This window comes from Macaca mulatta, chromosome 1 (assembly GCF_049350105.2).
Source record: "Macaca mulatta isolate MMU2019108-1 chromosome 1, T2T-MMU8v2.0, whole genome shotgun sequence".
In the NCBI taxonomy this organism is placed as follows: domain Eukaryota; kingdom Metazoa; phylum Chordata; class Mammalia; order Primates; family Cercopithecidae; genus Macaca; species Macaca mulatta.
Window position 1 is genome coordinate 65,761,696 of NC_133406.1, and position 23,637 is coordinate 65,785,332.

The following is a 23,637-nucleotide window of genomic DNA, read 5'->3' on the forward strand; positions in this document are numbered from 1 at the left end:
TGATGATGACTGGTACATTAATAAGCTCTGGCTCCAGAGAGAGTTCTAAAACTCCCTCAAAACAACTTAGCTCATCTTTCCATGAGTACCCTTCTTAAATATGCCCGTAAAATGTTATTCTGCATATATGCTGCTGAACAATCAGGTTTATTTAAAGATTTAAGGATTTTTAATTCAGTAAACTTTATTTATATATAACAACAGTACAAATTGTGTCCTCAGCTTGCAAAATAGGAGTGTTTCGTATTTACAATAGGTACACAATAATATATTAGAATAACAAAAAACCCCACTTTATTGGAACATTTTAAATACTTAATTTTCTTACAGTTTTTATTCCACAACACCTGTAAAAACAACAAAACCAGACAACCATCATTGTATTTTCTTAAAAATATATATAATACAGATTCCAGTGTGTCAAGAGGAGTGGGTTTGAGCAGGAAAAGTTGTGGGGAAAGGCAGGTGGGTTCTGGCCCCTAGTCTCATGTGATAGAGAGCTTGTCCTTTCTTCCCTTACACACGCAAGAACATCTGTTCTGTCTGGGGGGACCATTTCCATTCTGCCTGCCATACCTTCCATGCCAAGATGAAGGCCAAATAAGTCAAAGTGAGGACTTTGAAATGCAGAAGATGTTTCCCACCTTCCTTGTGGCCCGGGCAGGAGGGAGCGGGCTGCACTGCAGCAGAAAGAAGACAGCTCAGGCTGAAGGGAGAGCTTTTCTGCGCCGAGAAGAACGAGATGTGGGTGTCCACGAGAGGCTGAGGAATCTCCAGTTCGCTTATTGGGCGGAGGCCCTGTCTGCCGAGCAGTGGCTGTGATCATGTCTCAGGACTTTCCTTGGTACTAGTTAGAAAATACCAAGAGTGAAACCTTATCCCTCATTGATGGGGATCACTGAGCTCCAGATACTAAAATGTCACACTTCAGGGAAACTAGGGAAGAAAGACTGAGTTATGGAAAGGATGCTACCATTTTTCTCAAAGCATATTCCTGAGACAAGACATCGGAAGGCCCTGAAGTTCATCTCCCAAGTTCCCCGTGGGATCTGCTCCCACAGCCCTGTGTCTATGAAGCCACTTTTCATTTTCTCACCCACCGAGCCTCCTGAGTCTCAATTCTTTTCTGTCTGTGCCCAGGCCCCAGGAGTCTCATGCAAGACACAGTGTGGCTGAGAAAAAAAACAGCCTGTCCTGGAGCAGCTGCTGGCTCAGTATTTACCAGCAGCAGGTTAATGGGGGCAGGTGTGGCAACCGGGATGCACCTGGAGATTTATCAGCCCGAGGCTTTCAAATGCTCCCTATTTGTTCTACCCAGGTCATTTTTCGTCCAGCACACCCATCCATTGATTCTGTTTCACGCTCAGCAGGGCCAGGGGTCTTGACTATTTCCTGTCCTCATTTAGTGGAATTGAAGGAAGGTCAGGAGCTCAAGCAGCAGGTGATGTGCTGCCAGAAGAGATAGTGGCAGTAGAAACAAGAGCAGCTCTCATCGCTGGGGGAATGGCCCCAGAATAAGGTAAGGCAGCTGGGTTGGTCTACTCTCTTCCTTTGCTGGAGCCCTTTTCCTACAAAACTGGTACCCTGTGCCACTAGGGGAGGAGAACTGTTGCCTGCTAAGTTGGTGGCAGGAACCAGCTTCCTGAAGGATATAAATTCGCTGGAAGAAAGACCTTGGTTTTGTTTCATGCTGTTTTCCCATCTCCAGAGCAGTGGCTGGCAGACAGTGGCTATTCAAGAAGGTTCCTGAATGAATGAATTCAGGAAACAGTTCCCTCCTCCAATGAGATTAACAGCTGATTCGTGCTTTTAATGACTGAACTCTGTAAAGAGCGGAACTCTCTGCCAATGGGGGATCAAAATGGTTTTGAGAGCCATGCTGTGGAGAGAGGTAGGACGGCAAGCACAGAAGCACCTGACCCCATGCAGAGGACGGGAGGCAGCAGCAAGGGCCAGCTGGAGGGAGTGCTCTCTGTTACCCATTAGCATCCTCTGTCTTGCCAAGCACCCTTCTGAGGTCATCTTTCTTTTCCAGAGCATTGTCTCTTGTGCAGATCAATGAAATGAAGCAAAGCTGGATAGACTTTGGAGAGAGACTTCAGTCTCTGCCTCCTCTAAGATGAATGGCTTCTTGTAGAGAGGAGCTGTGGCTTCAACACTTCATCCTTACTCAAGGTAAAAATATCCTCAAATTGGGTAACAGGGAGAAGAGAAGCCAACCAACTCCCTCTTTTTCTCATTCCAAAGGGTGTGAACTTCATTGGTTCTTGGTGGCCCAAAGCCAAGAGGTGTGGAGGAGGAACAAGTGGCCAGCTGGAAAGGGGGCAGGACCTTACAACCTTTCACCCTCATGGCATGGCTTGAGTCCAGCTTTTTCCCTTTTCTTAATTCCTTCCTAAAGGATGCCCCAGGCCACTTCCTTTGTCAGCCCAAGTTCCCCAACTCTCGCATGGAATCCTGAGAAATGTGGCCAAACCACTCGTAGCCAGCTCTGGCTCTTCCCTCTCCACCCTCCAATTGGCCATTGCCCCATCATTCTCCACACTCTCCACAAACCTTCAAGAAAATGCCCCAGGGGCAGTGAATTATCTCCAGAAGTAACTGCTGGGAGATGCCAGGTAGATGCATTGAGTTAAGGGTTGGTAGAGATGCTGCTGAGATGTCCAACTGCCTTTAGCTTCTTGGTGGAGCAAAGCCTGGATGCCAGTCTGAGCAGCCGTGTGGCCAGAAAATCTTCACCCAAACAGAGCTCAGAAGTTAGATGGGGTGGGCTGGACTTTTTCACGGGTGGCATAAAGTCTCCTGCTCACACTCTTTTTGCCTGTATCTCCTTTCATTTTATCTCCATGAATTATGGGCTCTGCGCTGATAAGCTTTGGGTGCTATGAAGAGCAAACACTTTGGCTTAGTGCGGAAGGCCAGTCATTAGTATTTCCTTCAGGCTATTAATAGGGCCCGAGAAACTTTAACAGAAGTGGATTTTCAAAAGAAAGTGGCCTTGGCATGGCTGGTTGTGAATTATAATGAAAACAGCAAGTTTCCTGAGTATTTTGCTGAATGCTTTTCTCTTCCCATTTGTCAGCTGCATTCAGGCAAGAAACTAGAGCTGGGGGGACCAGGCAATGTCTGCTGTGTGGTTAGACAGCGATCCAAAGCTACACGCCAAGGATGGAAGCCAGCCCCCTATGCTCCCCTCCCCCAGCCCTCTCCTGGGAATCACATGTGGTCAGCAGGGCCTTTGGAAATCGGAACCACTTGGAGGTAAAGCAGGGCACAGAGAAGCTGGAGCCCAGAGTTAATAGCAGAGAAAATGACCCTGGTCCAGTCTCTCTTGGAGGAGCTGGTCTAGCTTCCCAGCATCATAGCCTAGGATTCTCGACCCTTTGAAAAGTGAGGAAGGGCAGCTTGTTCCTCTTTATCTTCCCCAGTCCCACCCCTTTGCTTCCCTTGTCCTCCTACCCCCTGACTCCAATGCTGCTTGCAGAGAAGTTGGAGCTGGCTGCTCGGATCCAGGCTAATGTGGAAGGCCTGGACACTCTGATGGCTATCCTGGCCACCAAGGTCCTGACACCAACAGAGCTCCTTTCCTCTCGATGACTCCCGCTGGCTTCTACGGGGCCGTTGGACCTGGGCATGGAGCTTTGGTCTCTTTGTTTGGAAACTACACTCAGGAGAATTGGTCATCCATAGTTTTAGGCGTCATCAGAAGAGACAGAGAAGGAAAGTCCAGTGAGAAGTCATCCACTTGTCCTTCACACCCACAAGTCCATGAGAGGCAGAGAGAGAGGCAGAAGGTAGTAACGTGGGCGTGCCACAGTCATTTCTACTGAGGAAGTGCTGTAGGCCCAGATGGTCAGGAGCTTCCATATATGAGTGAAGGGTTGTCTCCCCTCTCCAGGCACAAGAGAATGAAAGAAAGAAAGCATAGTAATAAATACTGCAGCTTCTGTAACCTATGCTCTTCAAGTATTGCTTGCTGTAAACAGTGTTTGATTTTTGTTTTCTTTTTAATTGCCAGGAACTACTGGATGATGGGAGTGAACTCCAAAGTCAAACACCCATGTCCCCAAATCAACTTCCAAATGGAACCTAATGGAGGCCTGGCCCACACACCTCCAGGCCGTTTCCCGAGGGTGCCTGGTTTATGACAGGGATTGATGTGAGGCAGGGCTGCCCAACCTTTGCAGGGAGGCCAGGTGTCTGGTCTGGGAGAGGCCCACTTCACCCCACTTCTCATAGTAACTTTAGGGAAATTGAAAGGAAACATATCAAACACCAGCTCCTCATTTGTTGAGGTTTAAGATTAAATAAAACAAAACAAAAAACAGTAGCAAAAAGCATTGGTACTATCTAGGTACGCATCTCCTCAAAAGATGAGAATATGCAGGTATGTGGTAGGTAAAGCTCAGTTTCCAGTCAGCCAGGGTGAGCTCTTGATGGCTTTGCAATTTTTGCGAAGTTCTGGAAGTCCTATGCTCTCCTGGCTGCCGGTATAATTCCAGGTTTTACTGGCCTCCGTTTTTGCGAAGTGTTTGGTGCATACTTGTGCTCATTCTTCTTCTCCTCTTCACTTTTTTTTTTTTTTTTTTTTAATTTCAAGGAAAAGGAGACAGTCATTTTCTCTCCAATGTCTCTCAGCATCTCTTTGCTTTTTCTGGCATTTGGAAATGGGCATTATATAAAGAAGGAGGAATGGGGGAAAAGAAGGAAGGGAGACAGAAATCAGAATTAAACAAAAGTTGGACGGGATCAACAGGGCGGCTTTTTGTTTTATTTCTGTTTTTTTCCCTTTTTCTTAAAAAAAATTAAATAAAGTTCTTATTATTTCCCCAATATACATCAAATGAGTTTTCATGCAAAGCAGCAGTCACAGAGGCAGAACTGTCCCCAGCTCGTGCCTCTCGGCTTGAAGAACCACCTTCTCCCGGCCCCGGGTTCTCTGGTGTTCTCACTGTGGATGGATGACGCCCACTGTCTCTCCTGGCTGGAACTGGCTATGACGAAACTTGGCTTGCATAGGGAGAGGGGCCCTCCCCTCTCCCCAGGATGGGGTCTCAGGGGACAGCAAGCTCTGGGGCCTGATCCCCATCACTTGTCCTTCCATCTGAGACTCCCAGTGTGACAGCTTGGACGGGTCCCTCTTCCCAGGAATGCGAGGCTCCTCCTCTCAGCTCTCAATGGACATGGCATTAATGAGCTGCTCCACCTTATAAGCCAGCCGCTGCCGCCGCGCCTGCTCATCCTGCTCTAGGGCCCCAATGAGCTGAGGAGCAAAAACAAAGGCAGGAAGACTTCAGGACTCAGAATAGAAGACACCGTTTTCCAGAGTCCTCCCTCTTCACCCTGTCTACCTTTCCATTCTGCCTTCATGCACGTAACCTTAAATAATTTAAATGATTAACTGAATGAATACGTGCACACACACCTATATATATGTATGTATGCATGATGTTTAAAACATTATCTGGCATGGGAAGTACTATGCAAGTGTTAGTTATTGCTGCTACTACTACTACTACTTTCAAGTTCAATGCTAGAGAAGCTTTGTGAATTTTCCAAAGCTGTCCTATTCAACTTGTATTCGTATTAGAGTCCACCTGTCTATCCGAAATGTAACTGACAGGATCCGCCCGAGTGCAAACAATAGTTTGATTCATTAAGAGAGAATGAAATTAATTATACAATACTTTGAACTGGAAAACAAATGATTAAAAGTGTTATTTATTGTGTTAACAATGAGTGAAAGACAATGAAGCGTATAAAGCCTTCAGTGAATCAGGAGTTGAGTTGCCTCATAAAGGAATGATAATTTTTGAGCTCATGGGCTTCTGACTCCCTGAATGTTTTTCTACATTGCCATCTATTGTTGTTTAAGGACTGAGTCAGGCTTCCTGCTCCTTGCCTGTTGGTTTCTGTCCCCGCTGGGGCCCTGTCTCACCTCCTCACTATACTTGCTGACGTAGGAGTAGATCTCATTGAGGGCACTCAGCATGTTGAACTCCACGGCGTGCAGGCGGGACTGCTCGGCGAGGTAGGCATTCATGTCCTGGTCACTGATGGCTGGGAGCTTGGCAATGTCTGCGTAGTATCTGCCAGAGACAGGACAGGCGCCTTGATGGAGGCCTCAGCAAACATTTACCTATAGCTACCCTGGGCCCAGGTCCTTCGAGGGCACTGATGTCCCCAGTTGCTCCTGCCTCCTATTTCTCTTCTGATGTGGCTTCCTCTGGCCTCTTGCTTCAAGCTGACGTTGAGGCTGAAGGCCAGGGTTTCTTCAGTAGATTCCATCTAGCTGAGAGCTCGTGGCTGCGGTACCCAACAGAGTGGTTAAAAGCCCAGACTCTGACCAGGCTCTTTGTGTTCAAATCCCAGCTCTGCTACCTGCTAGCTGTGTGACGCAGGGCAAGTTATTTAGCCTCTCTGTACCTCAGTTTCCTCATCAGTAAAATGGGGATAATAATAGCGGCTCCACAACTCTGCTGGACATTTTAATGAGATGATACACACAAAATCTTATTAGAACGCTGAGTGCTTAGCACATGCTCAATGAATGGTAATTAGGATGATAATCATCTGACTTCCACGGGCACAAAGCCGCCCTTCTTCCCGAAGCAGGGGGTATGGGAAGGGAGGGGAGCGGGAAGTCCTGAAGAGGTGACAGACACCATCGTCTGAGTCCTCGGTCAGTGATGTCTACAGAGCGGGGAATGGGCAGGGAGATAGGGGCATGGGCCTGTCCTGAGGGTGCTACTGACCTCTCCACCCAGCTCTTGTAGCTGGGGATGTCCTTGGCATAGAGCAGCTTGTTGGAGGGGGAGTCCTTGCCCAGCCGGTGCTCCGACGTTGAACAAGAGTCCATGAAGGTCTGGGCCACCACAGAGAGGCAGGCGTCCGTGATGCTGCCCTTGTGGATGTCAAACACGAACTGGGGGTTCTTAATCACGTTCACCCAGAAGCGCAGAGGGAGGCTGTGGGGAAAGGCAGAGCAGACTTGAGAATGCATGCGGGCCATGCCCCTTCTGCTGCCCACTGATATTCTTCCCCCACAAAGTTCAAATCGTCCACCTGAAGGGGCAAAGGAGTAAAATGGAAGAAAATGGGTCCAGCCAGGGTGAATTTAGCCTAAGCTGTTACTGACCTGGGAGAAATGGAGGGAGAGGCACCTTGTGTCCTAAGGGGACGCTGACCCTGATCTCTAACATCCGAGGGGTGGGGCTGGGTGTGTTCCGTTCCCTCCTGGGAGACTTTTCTAAAGGCCTCTGCGTCCCTAGGCAAGCCCAAGTACAGAGGACAGCACATTTTCTCAGGGCTTCAAACAAAGCCACCAGGCTCCTGGAGTCCCTTCACAGTGCCCGTGGCCATTGTCCGGAAGAAGGCAGCCAGCAGCCCCAGGCTCAGCTTCAGAGCGGGCACAAAGGGCGCCACCTGCGCTCCCCGCCCAGCCCGGCTGCCCAAGCTACTTCCCAGGGCTGGCCTGGCCTGGCTGGGCCGAGGAATGGGCTCCCCTGGGGGAAGTTCTTTCATGACTCTCCCCAGGGCATTCTTGTATCTGGGCAGGGGCAGAGGGAGAAGTGGAGGCCATTGTTGGCATCCTGGAAATGACTCGCTGTAGCTCAGAGATTTTCCCACCCCAAGAGGAACCGATCAGTAGTTAGGAGACTTCCTTCTGCAACTTGGGAATTTATAACCAGAGGAGAATGAGTTTTCTCTGCTCCTTAGGCCATAAAGCAGATAAGCCCATTTACTCTCCTTCAAAATCAGAACAGCTGCTGTTTTTACTTCCTTTCCCAGCTTTGCCTTCTTTTCCAGCAGTCTCCTGGGCTTTAACTCTTTTGACTCCTCTGTGGAACAGGCCCTGTCGCAGGCTTGTCCTCCAGCCTGAGATGATGTTCCCAGCTCCCCAGCTTCTTCTTCTTTCCCCTTCTTCATCTTCTCTTGACTCTCATGGGCCCCAAACTTTCCCAAATGTCTCAGTAGTGCCAGGTCTTGGGAAAGATCTGCATTACCCAGACTTGGGCTCTTCCATGATGATTTCTGCCTATCCTCCAAAACACAACAGGATCTTTCACTTTCCTTTAGCCCGGGAGGAGTTGCTGCAGCTGAGAGCTGACTCATCTCTTCTGCCCTCCCCTTCTTCTGGCAGCCTTGGGTAGTTTCTGGTAATCCTTCCCTGGACATTTGCTATTGAGGTCTGGGTAAGGAAACTCTCTCCACACCACGATGCCAGGGTAGTGCATTTCTATTACTTGGATCTGGCCAGCACACCGAAGATACAGAGATGGGGATAACCCTGGACTTTCTCTTGATTTCCCCTGAATTGCCCTCTCCCAGCACTGGGCTGGGGATGCTCCAAAGCAAAGGGGACAGGCATGTGCTGTCCAGGGAATGCAGATCTGGAAGGCCTGTCCTGGCAAAGTGGACTGTGGGCTCTTAACCCTAGGGCCACCCCAGCTTATCCATTTCACTCCACTGTGATCAAAGCTGCAGATTGAGGAAGGCTCAGCGACCACAAGACCCGGGAGGAGGAAGGAATAGATGGGACTGGGGTTGGCTTTTTCCAAAGTGTTTTGTTGGTTGCTAGGACTTTTGATTCCCAAATAACAGCCTGGGCCCATCTGTGTCGGCTCTGTTTTCTGAGGAGACCGCTGACTCCAGACAGCTGCATGGGCTGCCTGCCCAACCCAAATGCCTGGACCTCCCCTCTCCCCTCTCCGTGCTCTTTCCCAAAGGAAGCCTTTTGATGCCAGCTCTTGGCCGGGTCCTGTCTGACCTGAAAGCCAGTCTTTAGCTTGGTCTGTGGTCCAGGTTCAAAACCCATGAGGATAAAGTCTCCTACCAGGGGCCTGAGGGCTTCTCCCACTGCTGGTCTGGTTGCGGAGGTGACTTTAGGGGAGAGAGTCATGCCTACAGGGCATTCTGCCTGCTGCTTCCTGAAAGCTATGGCGCCAGGATAATCACTTGGCCTTAAGAGATCAAGTTTGCAATGAAATCCTCCCTGTCAGTGGGCTCAAGTCTATAGCAGGTGTGAACTCCCTCTCCAGTGCTGACCAACTTCACCAGGGGTCTCAGTTTGATTCAGGGCTTCCCCATCTCAGGAAGTGCCTTAGAACTGCCCCACTCAGAATGGCCCACAATGCCTGGCTGTGAAGCTCTGCTGCAGGCTTCCAATGCAGTTCTTTGCATGGGCTCCCTCAGCTCCCTTCTCCTGAGAACCAGAGATCTCACAGCCAGGGGAGGAGGCTCTTCTTGGGGGACTCAAGGGTGCATCCTAGTGCTGGGCCTCAAGCCAGGCAGACCCTACTTGGCACAGGCAGCTGGGGACTGTGTGGGCTCTGCAGAGCATATGTGCACTATTTGTTCCAGGAGCTTCGGATCACCCAGCCCCAGCCGAGAATAGGCTACCCTCCCACCCTCCCGTCTCCTGGTCCTCATCCCTCGTAGCTCCAGGCCTCTCCAGGCTGCACCTCCTGCCGAGCTCCCCTAGGGTTTACCAGTTGCTTTTCCAGGTGTGCCGCACATCTGTGTCATGAATGCTGTGCCTGTCTGCCTGCTCATCCAGGAAATCAAACATGTACTTGATGGCCAGGGGGAGAGCGCTGCCCCGGTGCACAGTGCTGAACAAGGTCTCAAACAAGTCGTCCACGAACTTCTGCAGGGTGCCCTGGAGGAGGGGTTGGGGAGAGTGAGATGGAGCGGGGGTGATGGCAGGTAGCAGACAGGCATACCAGATGGTGCCTTGGATCCATCCTGCCTTGGAAATTTGTCTGGGACACGAGGCTGTGCCGGCAGTGTTGTGGGGTGGGGCGGTGCGGGGGAAGGGTACTGTTGGTTCGCTGGGGAAGTGGGAGAAACTGGGTGGGCCGTGGATCCTAGGGAAGAATCTCTCCTCCAACCTGCAGCCACATTCCACATTCCACATAGGGTGTAGGATCAGGGTCTTTGATAGGAAGACAGGAAGTGCCCTGAGTCCGGGCTTCCCATGGGTGAATGAGGGGACACAGGCTGTAAGCCAGTCTGTGTCCAAGAAACAAGCTGGAGGACCAGGTGCCTCCTGGCAGGAGCACAGCAGGACCGGGAGAGTCTGATAGAAAGGTATGAAGAGGCTTAGGATATTGGTGGCCTGGGACAAGTGGTATCTGGAGTGTGGAATGCGGGTGAAGGGTCTAGACTCAAGAACACCCCCAGGCAGAGTGCTGATCCACAGGGCTCTGGAGGGTTTCTGGAACAGGAATAAGACTTGGCCTGGCTCCCACAGTTTACAGGCTCACGGCACACCTCTGAGGGTCAGTAGAAACCTCTAGCCTTGTCTGTTATCTCTTTGTTGGTCTCTTATTGTTATGCTGAGCATATCAGGCAAAGCTCAAATGGAGACATGGGGTCTGGTGGAATATTTCTGGGCCACTCTGGGAGCAAATCTGAGAGCTGTAAGTTGGATGCCACTGTATTAAAACTTCAGTGCCATTGTTGGAGGGTCCATGGGGGAGAGTATTTGAAATCTAGCCCCACCTGGAAAATATGGGCTCTTTGATTGTCATACTTACAGGCTTATTTTGTTACCTGCTAGGAAGGCTAGAAGATGTAGCCTCGCTTGCATCAACATTTGGGGGTAGCTGGAGTGGGATGGGATGGGAAGTGGAAGCCTCCCCTTGGATTACTGGCAGGGCCAGGCCTCTGTGCTTTCCCTCCCATTGTGGCCAGAAAGGGGATAGAAAGGACAATGATAATGGAGGTCAGCATATCTATCCAACTAATATCAGCAAGAAACCCCAGTGCCTTCCTAGAGCTTAAGGGGTCCAGAGGGAGAGAGCTACTCCTCTGAAGCGAAACAGTAGCCTCAAGAAGTATGCAGAAAGCAAAGATATGTTTGCTATTTTTGCCAAAGGGTAGAGAACAGCAGTGGCCAGATTGTTTGGAAGCCCTGCCCGGGGAACTGGACTATCTCTCTCTTTTTTTGTTGTTAGTGGAGATTGGGTCTTGATATGTTGCCCAGGCTGGTCCCATACTCTTGGGCTCAAGTCATCCTTCTGCCTTGACCTCCCAAAGCGCTGGGATTATAGGCGTAAGCCACCATGTCCAGCTGTACCTGGACTGTCTGACTGGGTCCTCTTGAAGGACACACTCTAGACATCCTTTCTGTGTTGTGGAGTGGAGGGACGTGCTCCTCTAACAAGCGCTCCCCGGTCTGGGCAGAGCAGGAGTTACCTTGGTGGCCAGTAGCCGGGTCAGGTAGATCTCAGACACCATCTTGCTGCCCCGGTCACCCTCCTTCTGGTCACCGTGGTCATGGTTCTTCACCAGATGCCACACCTTGACCCCACTTTCCAGGTCTGGGGTGATCATCGGGGCCCGGGACCGCAGGCTGTCGGGGCTGCCTGTGTACCTGAAGGAGGAGTCTGAGGAGAAGGGGGTGGTGGAGGGCTGTGAGTAACTGAGTCACCGTCCTTGCTTGTAGAATCCTCCCAGAATCCCTGCCCGCCTGCTGCATCCACTCAGAATAAACTCATTTCAGCTGAAAAGGGGCTGCAGGGACCTCATATATGGTAGGTTATTTTAGGGATCCTTGGTTGGCATGAGGACAGAAGAGCCTGAAGGCTTTTTTAGAAGAGGATTTATAAATTTTGTGAATTAGAGAGACCTTCAGGAATTTGGGAGTCACCTCTACTCGGACACTCCCAGCAATGAATAATTAATAGGTAAAATGTCAATAGGATATTTTCGTCAGTGCTTTAATGGAAATCTGGATACTAAAGAGCTGTAAGTTGTAATTCTCCTCTTGGGAGTTAAGGGTCTCTTCTTGCATGGGGCCTGGGGTATGGAATTTCCTGAGCCCTTTTTGGTGCTGCTGGGTTCAGTCCTGCGGTGCCTTTTGGTTGGGAAGCCCAAGGCCTTAGTGCATACATGAAACCAGAGCAAATAAAATAAGGGACAAGGAGGTGCCATAACCTCATTGCCCAGAGGGTCTGGGGGCCCCAGTACTCCTCTAATTTATTGATCAAACTGGGACACTTTTAAGAGTAAAGGGAGGGGCACTCTCAATAATTCAGCCAGGACGACAGGCATAAACTGGACTGGCCCAGGCAACCTGGGATATATGAACCCCCAGCCAGGTGTCTTCCTGGTTCTGGGCCACTCTGACTCCTCCACCAGGCAGGGATATCAAAGAAAGGGCACATGATGCCACCTGCTCCCACAGGTCTGAGGGTGCAGGCTGCCTGGGAATGCCTGGACTGGGGAGGACAGAAACCAACAGCCCAGGAGCAAGGGCTGCCTGCTGTTAGAAGGGGTAGCGAGTGGGCCCTGCTAGGTCGCAGAAGACTCTGCTCTGAGCTGCCCAGTCTGCCCGCCTGGTTCTCACCATATCTGCTGATGGATGTCCGGGAGATGCTGGCAGAGGCAGGGATGTTGTAGGAGGAGGTCTGTTTGGGGACCAGAGCCACCACCGACCTGTCTGACACCTGAAAAGGGTGCAAAAGGTATAGTGTGGTGAATGCAGGTGTCTTGGGAAGTTGAAGTCAAGTATTTCTAGAGGGTTATAAGATAGCTGTAGGGTAGAGAGCAAGGAGTACAGGAATACTAGAAACAACCATTACTGCTGCTTTTTGAGCTTTTATTGGGTTAGAGCGGCACAACCCAATATAATGGCTACTTGCCATGTGTGTTGACTGAGCATTTGAAATGTGGTTAATCCTAACTAAGATGAGCTGTGTCTAAATTGAGATGTGCTATAAATATACATTGCTTGCTGGATTTCAATGACAGTATGAATACAAATATTAACTATCTTATTGATAATTTTTAAATTGATTACATATTGAAATGATAATGATTTTAGACCAGTTAGATTAAATAAACTATGTAACATTAATTGATCTTTTTATTTTTACCTTTTTAATGTGACTAATACAAAAAGTTTAAATTACACATGTGGCTTGCACATGTGGCTTGCATTATATTTCCACTGGACAGCACTGGGCTAGACCCAGTCTCCCATCCACTTCGTGAGCTACGCACAAGTATTCCCATTTTACAGATGAAAAAAAAATGGAATCATAGGGAGGCTAAGCAACCTCTTAAAGGTCACATAATTCATATATGGTAGAGCCAATATTTGTAGCCAGGTCTGTCAGGCTCCAGAGCACATGTTCTCTTCATTATACATTCTAACTTGGAATTTTATTTAGAGTCACACTGGTCTGAAGCCCATTTTCCCTTTTGGCTCTGCTTTCTTTCTGGCCTGGGTCCTATAATGCCTGGATCACTTCAAATAGTTTCACCAAAAGGGCAGCCACTCTTGGGGACTGAGCGAGAAAGATGGTGTCTTGTCCCATCCTCTATGAGGGCGCCCCAGCTCAGCACCCCGCCTGCAGGGAGAGGGCTGATAAATGAGGAGCCATATTGAAGACATTTGGGGCCATTTTGATTTAAGATTACCCTCCATCCAATAAAAACAGAGAATCCCCAGAATCGTGGCGATCCAATTAAACCCCTAACGCAGAGGGAATAAAACAGCTATAATAATGTTATGGGCCATAAAACATTCCTATTAAACCATTTTTTATTTTAACAATTTTTATGAACTTTATAAGTTTGATTTATAGCTGCACCAGTCATAAAACCATCTTTCTGGGTCTTAAATTGTCAGTCCCTCTCTCCCACCAAAAAAGAATTAAATGTGGGGAAGTCAAACTATAAATGAACATTAGTGCTAACGAGATTCCCTGATAGCGGGTTTTAGTGGTAGTGTTTAATTTTACCCTACCTATAAATCTGCGGAAGCCTGGGAAGTTTTTTAACATCTCTTTGTTAATTAAGATTATGCAGATTTTCTTCTGCAGAGGCTCCAAGGACCTTTGACTCCAGGGAGGGTAACAAGAGGGCAGTGCATTGACTTGATGGTATAAAGCTCCAAGGTCCTGTGCTTGGAAGGTGCCAAGACTCCATTACTTCCCAGCTAGAATAGCTCCCTGGACTTGTCAGCTGTTGGTACCATCAGCACCAGGGCAGGGAGGGGGGCAGTCTCTACCTCTGTCTTTCAGGAATTCTCCTTATAACTGACAGCCCAGAAATGATACCCAGAAAGCTTGGCAGGGGCAAGAGTTTACACTCCCAGGGAGAACAGATTACATTATCATTTATAGTTTCTTGTCACCTAATGAAAGATTCACAAGGTGACTCAAATGACCACAGTTCAACTCAATTGCAGGTCTAATCACTAAACCTCTCTTGTCCTTGGTTTTTCTCTGTCTTAACCAACAAGTGGTGCAAATCCATGGTCAAGATGACCGGCTGGGTCTGACCTTGACTCTGCTGCCTACCTGCTCCAGGACTTAACCTCTCTGAGCCTTAGTGGTCAGTGGGGATAATAATTGCATGTCGTTTGTGGTGAGAATTAAAGAAGTTAAAACACAGAAAGGCTGAGAGCAGTGCCTGGTATCCAGTAAGCATGCAGTAAATGTTGGTATTAGTGGTGCTATTATGAGCATCATCATCATCACAGTCTCCCAAAGGGGGGAATACTCCCTGCTGTCCCCTGTCACTCAGGGCTAGCATGTGGGAAGTGACTTGCACTCAGCAAAAGCTCAGTAAATATTTGAGGAATGAATGCATACATGAATGATAAATGACATCAGGGAATTGAAAGTGCTTTGTATGATCAGCACCAAAAGAACAGAATAGTTCCTTCTTCTGATTGGGAGCCGCAGGTTGGAAAGCCCAGTAACAAGCATTAGGGTATCAGAGGCAGAAGCAGAAAGACCCCACTCCTGCCCTTTAGAAACTCATGATTTGGGAGCATCATGCTGTTTTCTTTTGCACTTTCTTATTCAACTTTAATTGGTTCATTACAATTGTTCTACCGGATACATTAAGCACCATATGAAGTGGTGGTGGTTGGGCATGTGTGTATGTGTACAGAATTAACAGGGAGTGATGGCAGCTACCTTATCTGTAAGTACAATCCTGGGCACCTCACACTTTCACAAGTAAGGGTTGTTATCTCCATTTTATAGATGAGGAGCCCCAGGTGCAGAGAGATTAAAGTCACGACACCAATGAGTGGGGAAGCAGGGGTTAAATACAGCTTCTAAAGCCTCTTCTCACTACACCACACTCATGTCCTCTGGGCGGGGGTCCAGGCAGGGTGTCAGGATGGGGGGTGCAGGTGAGTCAGGGGGATGGAGCCTGGAGAAGAGCATTTTTGGGGATCCCCTGTGCCCTAGCTTCCTCTGTGCCCGTGGAGGCTCCTGCCAGCTCCAGTGCCTGGTGGTTGGCAGCTCAGTGCCTGAGAGCCCAGCCTGCCAGCCCCTCTGCAAATCTTTCTTTCCGAGACAGGGACATGGGAGGATGTTATTAATCAGACGATCCCATGGGTCTTGCAGCCTGAGGCGCTTCCTCTGGTTGGTTTAATTTCCCTTGGTGTCTCTTATTTCCAGTTTCTATTTTAGTATTTTTTCTGAATCCCAACCTGTCTACCTGTGCTTAATCTTACAGAGACCCCCCAGCTGGGAGTGGTTACCATGGGAGGGGAGAAGACGCGGGAGTAGATACCTCCTTGATCTTGTGTTCTTTTGCAGGGATTTTTTTTTTTTTTTTGATTGCTCATTCAATGTGTCTGCCTGTGTGCTAAACACCTCACCTTCTATCTTGTATCTATTCCATACAACTGTACGGGGCAGGGTTCACCAGGAGCCCCATTTTACAGGTGAGAGAAAAGAAAGCCTGGGTAATTTTCCCAAGGAAACTAGCTACTAAGAGGAAGAATGTAAGACCTCAAGAGAAGTCTATCCAACTCCCTGCTCCACTGTAAGTCAGAGGTGTGGGCTGCGTTAGTAAGATGCTAAAGAGAGAGGGCCAGGTAATGTGGAGGGCTTTGCAATATACAGTTGTTTTTTTGTTTTTTTGGTTTTTTTTTTGCAAATGTAGAGGTACACAGAATAGAAATGCCTAGACCTTACCCCAGGCCCATTAAATATGTTTCTGAGGGTGGAGTCTGGTCACTCATGTTTTTTATCAGTTCCCTCAGTAATTCCAATGGGCAGCCATGGCTGAGAATCCCTGTTCTATGCTCCAGTAGGAGGAAGAAAGCAGGGAGAGGAAAATCTTTTTCAGACTTTTGAGGCCTTAGAGCAAGGCTTAGCGGGAAGGGAATATTCTGGGAAGCTGAAGAGGGGAAGAGACACCCCCTCTCACCTGATAATGCATCAGTGTGTTGAGCCGCTTCCAGTCACCCTCAATCTTGGTGGTGATGTCCTCATCTTGCAGCACGACCCGGGCGATCCGGCCTTGGCGCCACTCTGGGAGGAGGGGGTGGTGCACGGAGCAACGTGAGAGGGATGAGGGCTGTGAGCCAGTGTCTCCCGATTGCACCTTCTCTAGGGACCTGGCAGCCTGGCCCCCTCAAGCTGGTACCAATAACAGAGGCTAGAGACATCTAGGGCTCCCTGGGCCCAGGCAGCAGAGGAAACACGTGGGTCTCCTCAGAGACAGCCACATCTGAACAGGCAGTGCCCAAAGCGGGAAGCATTTCACATGGGCCTCATCTGGCCAGGACACAGGCATGCCCCTGCAAGAGTTGTGTGCAGGGCAGCTTCCCTTCTTTCATCCCTCAACCCCTGCCCTCACACTCCGAGTCCAGGCTTCCTACCCAAGTCCATGTCCACCGCCCTCGGCCGCTGGGAATAGGGCACATTCTTATACACGGCATCAAGAATCTTCTCCTTGACTTGTGTGATGGTGTCACAGTTTAACACCTTCACTGGGATCTCTGGGCTGTTCTCGTTGTCAGGGTTGACGCAGTTCAGGATCTACAAGTGGGGGACAGAGGGTGAGCAGGACAGGAGCTGAAGGAGTAGTTTGAGGGAGAGGGTCAGGACCTCAGAATCTTCTTTTTCCAAAGTTCACTCTCTTTATAGGGGGAATAAGGGTACTTTTCTGGTCTGTGACTCAGTTTCCCTCACCTTCGTAACACCTGCCAAATGACAGCCTGAGTCATTGTGTCCACTTCTTCATTCTCAAAGCACCAGGACTCTACTTTCTAGCTCCTGGATGGCTTAGGAGAGACTATAGTTCTGGAATGAGGCACCCTCGGTGTTTAGAGATGGTTCTAGATGTATCAGAGACTAGTGGTGCACTTCCCCAAAGCCTCTATGTTAGGAACCAACATACATCTTTCTCATAATGCCAATTACCCAATACCTAATGATGGATGAACTTTTTTCTCCCCCAATATTGTCTAGGGTAAACAGAGGCATGGAGTGCTTTTTAGGGCTTACCAAATGAGATGGGATTGGGGGGTGGGCCTGCCTGCCTTGCTCTTGGTACACGTAGCTGCCCTTTGGACTCACCCTAGACCAGCCTCCCATCCTCTTTATTGACCCCCTAGACTGCTTTTATGGACAGAAGGCAGAGTAAGGGGCAGGAGCAGAAGATACACATGCAGGCCCGGAGCTTCTGGCTTCCTCACCAGGGTCTTGTACTCGATCTGCTGCCGGATGAGCTTGTCCTCACTCAGGGAGTAGCGGGCCTCGCCCGTGATGGCGTCAATAGGGCCCTTCTCCATCTGCTGCTTGATGGCGCAGTACAGCATGAAGAGTGGCTCCCCCGCGCACTCCTGTGGGCACAGGCAGGGCAGGAAGTGCAGGTTTGCACGTTTTCCCTTTCCTCTCTCGGAGCGAGGCCAGTGGAAGGAGGGGCTTTAGCACACCCAGTCCAGGTTCCTGCTCCTGAGGGAGGGGGTCCCCATGCAGCCCTGTGGCCAGGATCTGAGCAGCAGCACCATCTGCCCCGGACTCTAGGCCCCATCTCACTCCCTGTCTCACCTTTAGGAACTTGTGCAGGAGGAAGGCGAACCAATTGGTCAGCATCTTTTCAGCCACAGACTCTGTCCTGGGGAAGGAAGAAAGGGTAAGGGGCAGTCCTTCACAGAGGGGTCTCCGTGTGGGGCCTGGGCTTGTCGCGAGGTCTCCCAAGAGAACAACAGAGCATGCGAGAACGCAAGGTGGGGCGTCAGGACACCTGGGACGCAGCCCAGCTCGCCCAGTAACTAGACTGTGACCTGGGGGTAAGGGTGGCTTCTTTCTGGGCCTCAATTTCCTATGAAAATGGAGAGGTTGGCCTTTTCAGCCCTGATGGTCCGTGGTGCTCTGAACTGCTTTGGCTGCATCTGAGACAAGGTTTGTGGATAAAGGCACCTCACTATCCCATGGGGCTATAAAGAACCGGTTCTCCCAACTCACTTCTGGTCTTAGGGTGATAACTAGAGAGTTTCCCGGTCCTTCGGGGCTTTCTTGCCTGCATGAGTACCCTGTTTTGCCTATCTGGAAGGTACCTGGTCCCTTCCCCTCCAAAAACACTCAGGGTTAGACTTCCTTGGGTTCAAATCCTGATTCTGCCATACACTGGCTGTGTGACCTTGGGCAGGTCATTTAACCTCTCTGGTTTCTGTAGTCACGTCTCTAAATGGAGACAGTCGTAATAACATCCACCCGCGATGGTTGTTGTCAAGGTTGAATGAGTTACTATTTGTATTTGTAAAGTGCTAAGAAAAGTGCCTGGCACCTGCTAAGCACTATGCATTAGCTGTCATTATTGCTGTCATGTGGGGTCTTGGATCCCAGCCCTCAGGTAGAGAGCAATGCTTAAGTGTTTTGCCAACAGGGTATTTGCTCATGTAAGCACTGGCCCCCCTCCCCTTCCCGTCCCAGGGCTACAGATCTGGGGATTTGGGAAGGAACAAAGTGACTGTGACAGACCCTCAGTGAAGAGGATGCCGGAGGGGTATTTTAACTCCCTGCACGTGGTAGAAATTATACCCTGTTGTTGCAGTAAATCCCAGGCATTTGCCAGGGCTGCTCTGCAATCTGGGCCTGGGAGAGAGTGACAGTGGCAGAAAAAATTGTAGCTTTCTCCCCTGGCTCCTCCCAGCACCCTCTCCCTGCATTGTGCCTGAGATTAGCTCTAATTTAAATACAACAGTTCTTAATGAGAGTTTCTAATGCTCAGATTGGCAGGATGGGGGCTCAGTACTCATAAAACAAAGCCATTCTTCCTCCCTCCTCAGCCCACGTGGGGTCTGGAAGCCTGAGACCTTGCTATAGGAAGGCTAAAGAGGAGGGGTGGTGAACGGAGGTGGAACCCTCCAGCCCCTGCTGCCCAGAGGACTCCAAAGCTGTGCCTGGCTCCCCACGGCCTCTAGGGAGGTTGGGCTCAGGGGATGTTGAGGTCTCTAACCCTCTCCCCTACCAGGAAAACTGCAGCGGGCATGTGTAGTGGATGCTGTGATTCAGATCCAGGAAGCTGAGCTCAGAAGGCACAGCCTTCCAGGCTGTCCAAATCCCGAGCTCAGTGCTACGCAATAGAACCTCCTGCGATAATGCGAATGTTCTCTATCTGTGCGGTCCAGTATGGTGGCCACTAGCTGCAATGTGGCGACCAAACACTTAGAATGCGGCTAGGTGCTAGGGCAATGGAGGAGCTGGATTTTACAGTCTATTTCATTTTAATTTGTAGCAGCTACCTGTGGCTAGGGGTTGCTGTGCTGGACAGCACAGCTCTAGAGACACGGGGAGGAAGAGACCGTGAGATAGGAATTATTTTTCTCATTTTGTCTAGGTGGAAACTAAACAACAGAGAGGTTACAACACTGGCTAGAAATCACAGAGCTAGCAGGAGGCAGAGCTGGGACTCCAGCTGAGATCCAAGCAAAGGTCTGAGCTTGTCCATCATGCTTGGGCAACTTCAGACTCTGTAGTCTCCCTGGGCTGAAGGAAAGTCAGATTCTGCCCTGCAGAGACGTGAGGACACAGGCTGCTCTGAATGGGTGACCCTTCTGGGGAATGGGCCTTCTCATGCTGCTCGTGGGGCCTGCTATAATGAGGTACTCTGTCCCCGTTCAGACTCCTGCCACCCTCTCCACCCACTGCTGCAGGCCAGACCTCCGGAGTAGCAGCTTGGGGTGGTTCTTGTTCTCCAGGTTCTTATCGATGAGGTCAGAGAGTAGCTGCTTGAGGACATCGGTGGCGTACTCCAGGCGGCCCTGCAGGCCGGTCATGATGAGCGAAGCCACGTTGCCCCGGTCGCGCATGGAGAAACTACGCTGCAGCTCCAGGGTGCGGATGAAGGTCAGCAGGAACACCTTGTTGTTGATGAGCTGGGCAAAGAGCTTCAGGGCCTTCTCCACGTGCTGCTGCCCATTTCCTTGTACCTGGGGTGGGGCGTGGTGGAGACGATGCCCTTAGAGAACAGGCATCGGGCCTCTTACCCGAGGATCTCACTGAGGGCCTGCCGGCAATGACGCTAGCTGTAGGACCCTATCTTTGAGGCCTATCACCACCCCAACCCTATTCCGCCCGCCTGCGATGATGTAGGAACAGCTGTCTGCTCTGACCTTGCACTGGGCCGGGGAGGCTGGGCTCCACGCGGAGCTCTCAGAGGGGAGGCTGCCTGATTTTCCCAAGGATAGAATAGGAGACACTCCCTCAAACTTCTCAGTTTATTAGTCTCCCCTTAATCTCCTCTGCCTGATTTATTATCTTTAGTAAAACAAACCAACAAATGAAGAAACAAACCTCATAGAATCCTGTGTCTTTCTTTAAGCCATCTTAAATCCATTTTAGAATAAGGCAGTATCTTAGTTAGTTATTTCAGTCATTAATTAAAAAATGACAATGAGCTTTACCCTGGAACCATCCCAGTGAGCCTGGGTGCCCCCTTGGCCGTAACTTTCCTGATAGCTCTGTTGCTGAGATGTTGTTACAAACTACTGACCCCTCTTCACTGTTAACCTTACTCTGTGCTGCTGGGTCTCATCTGGATTTCCTAGGATACACTGGGTCTGCATGGGTGGCTGGGCCCAAGAGGCAGGCATTACCTCCAGCTCCCGCAGGACGGGGTGGTCCTCGATGCCCGGGAACAGGACTCGCATAGCGTAGGTACGATAGTCCAGGTAAGGGATTCCCGAGCGGTCCAGGTCACTGGTCAGCTCATTGATATCCGTCTGGAGCTCAGCAAAAGCTATGAGAATAAGCACACAGACAGGCTCGTGGGGAAGCCCCAGTCGGGAGAGGAGAAAGAGGGAGAAGAAGTTTGCAAAGGAGGAGGGGAGGACCTAGGGTGTAGAAACTCTGAGGATTATGGGGGTGTGTCTCCAGAGGGCGGGGCTACTTCCAGCCTATCTTTTTTAGGTGGTGGGGAAATGGGTGATTTTTATGTTATTTTCTCCTCTGTACTTATCTATAATTTTGAATTTTCTCTTTACATATTACAAGTGTAGTTACAACAAGGAAAAAAGAATATTATGATTGGGCTGTTTAGTAAAGATCCCGGAGGTGCTGGAGGCAGGTGAGAGACCATGGCTGAGGGGGTCCAGCAAAGACCAGAACAGGCAAAGTGCTGCCCTTTTCCAAGCAAGACAATAAATCAAGATGCAAAAGCCTAGGGGAGGCCTGGTCATGAGATGCTCAGCTCAGAGCCGAGTTTGGGACGGGAAGGGCTTCAGAAGCCTCACTTTGGTGGTGGCACACCTGTCTTCCTGGCTCCTTCCTCTCCCAAACTCACCAGCCCTGTTGCCAGGAAGAGCCTTGGCTCCACCTGTCCTATTTCCCAGCCCAGCTCTTCCCTGTCATCCAGCAGAGGGCTTGTTTCTGATCTTGACATTTGCAGCAAAAGGAGAAATGTTTTCATTCCTAATTGAGCTGTTTACCCTGAGAGCCTGCCAGGTCCTCAGCCTGAGAGGACGCCAGGTACACTCGTCACCTCGAGGCTGTGGTTGCGTGGTACACAGGAGAAAACACAAAGTGCACTCCCACACACGTCCACAGCCAAGGACACCAAGTGGCGGCCTTCAGAGCGCTCAGCCTGCAGCACTGATGGAAAACAAACCCTGGGGGAGATGAGGCAGGTGCTCTTCTGCCTTTCCTGCCATTGCTCTCACGTGCTGCGAAGATAGTGTGCAAAAAACAGGAGCTGGACACTCCCGTGGGGAATCTAGAGTCTGAGGCTACGGAGCCTGGGGGCTCTGACTGTGGGGACATTGAGGCCCTGAGAGGGAGAAGGTGTTGGCCAGATTGTGGGATGAGTCAGGGCGAAGAAGAGACTAGAACAATGTAGTCGGACCTGGGTCCTCATGCAGTGGGCATTCTTCATTGGACATCTCTGGCCCTATGGGCAAGAGAAGTTCTGGGAAAACAGAGGTGAAAGTGGAATGCAAAGGCATGGCTGGCAACAATGGGAGTAAAGATGGGAGTTGTCTGCAGGGAGAAGGGCAATAAGGCAGGTGGAGAAAGAGGGACCCAGCAAATGAGGGTGTGCTTCCACTAACCTTCCTTGCACTCCAGGGCCACGCGGGACTCCAGGTTGTCCATCTGCATTTGCAGCCGCTTGAGAGTGAGGTCATTTTCTCGAGACTTGCGCTTGTAGGCAATGAGGACGATGATGACGATGATGAGGAGGAGGCTGCCGCCGGCCGCGATGCTGACGATGGCTGGCAGGGTCAGCAAGCTGTCTGAGATGACACTCACCGAGCCAGGCGAGAACACCATCCCGCCCACGTGAACCTGTGCATTGTACACACACAGACGCACACGGATGCACAAGGTGTAGAGCCCTGGCATGCCAGCAGATCCTTACAGTGCGAGGAAGGACATGACAGACCACAACCACACAGTGCAGATCTGGATAAAAAGCAACTTCCTGCCTTGGCATCTGCCTTTCTTTTCTTGTGTTCTCAGCTTATATCCATTTTGATGTAGGACACAGAGATGAGGAGATATGGAGGGGGTGAGTCAGACAACGAGGCAGAAGAGAGCCTTTCCTTAGGACAGATCACACATGCACCACGAGGCGGGGAGGAGGCACTACAGAGGAGGGGCTCACTCACCATGACCTTGTGCTGCCCAGTGAGGTTGGGAGGCTCGCAGAGAAGCTGGGTCTCCGATACAGTGACAGCGCAAGGGGTCTCTCCGATGAACACAGTGTAGTTGAGTTTGGCCCCTCCAGAGGCAGGAGGGCAGAGGTTTTTGCCCTGTAGAGAATAGCAGTCTTTATAGGCATAATTGACACATGCATGCACAAGTTAATTGCCTACTTAAAAAGAGATTAAGGAGATGGGGAAGGGCAGCAGTGCAAAAACCAGGAAATGACTCCTTGGCAAGTTTTTGTGGAGGGGACTTCTAACAGCCATGATCTAGAGAGAAAGAGAGAAAACAGAGGCAGGAGAGAACGAAAATGAAGAAGAGAGTGGGAAAAATACAGGGGAGACAAACACTAAATAAGAGAAAATTTGGGGGAGGATACATGGGATTTCATGAAAGTAGTGTGGCAACAAATCACTTGGATGGACAGTGCCAGGGACTGTGACCTCTTGAAATGTGTGTGCAGGTGTCTGTGGTCATAGAGTGGATGGAAAAGGAAACAGTTACTCCCAAGTCATTGCAGTACCTCTGCTTCCCAAAGCTCACAAGAACAAACAGAAATATTCTAAAGTACTTCTTGAGAAGCCTGGATATGGCTTGATGGGTCGATATCTATCCATGAGCTCCTTCTATAGGAAGGAGACAGCTTTGCAGGTTCGATAGCATAGAAAGGAGAGCCAGAAAGAAAGAAAGGCCAGGAGCATGCGGGGTGCTCTCTGGCATCGCTGCC

At 50.0% G+C, this 23,637-nt stretch overlaps 1 protein-coding gene across 2 annotated transcripts in view; it reads right to left on the reverse strand.

Moving 5' to 3' along the window:
- Positions 1–4,751: 4,751 nt before the first annotated feature.
- The window catches only part of PLXNA2 (plexin A2), a 217,436-nt gene continuing 198,550 nt past the window's right edge, over positions 4,752–23,637 (reverse strand). For both annotated transcript variants that reach the window (XM_001110951.5, XM_077937065.1), the window contains exons 19-32: positions 22,874–23,017; positions 22,316–22,550; positions 20,867–21,009; positions 19,932–20,200; positions 17,817–17,883; positions 17,462–17,608; positions 16,643–16,802; positions 16,189–16,292; positions 12,356–12,455; positions 11,203–11,393; positions 9,492–9,661; positions 6,756–6,968; positions 5,939–6,089; positions 4,752–5,263 (exon numbers count right to left, since the gene is read on the reverse strand). In XM_001110951.5, coding sequence (XP_001110951.4) covers positions 5,168–5,263; positions 5,939–6,089; positions 6,756–6,968; positions 9,492–9,661; positions 11,203–11,393; positions 12,356–12,455; positions 16,189–16,292; positions 16,643–16,802; positions 17,462–17,608; positions 17,817–17,883; positions 19,932–20,200; positions 20,867–21,009; positions 22,316–22,550; positions 22,874–23,017 — 2,190 coding nt within the window. In that variant the 3' untranslated portion in view covers positions 4,752–5,167. The remainder of the gene's footprint in view (positions 5,264–5,938; positions 6,090–6,755; positions 6,969–9,491; positions 9,662–11,202; positions 11,394–12,355; positions 12,456–16,188; positions 16,293–16,642; positions 16,803–17,461; positions 17,609–17,816; positions 17,884–19,931; positions 20,201–20,866; positions 21,010–22,315; positions 22,551–22,873; positions 23,018–23,637) is intronic.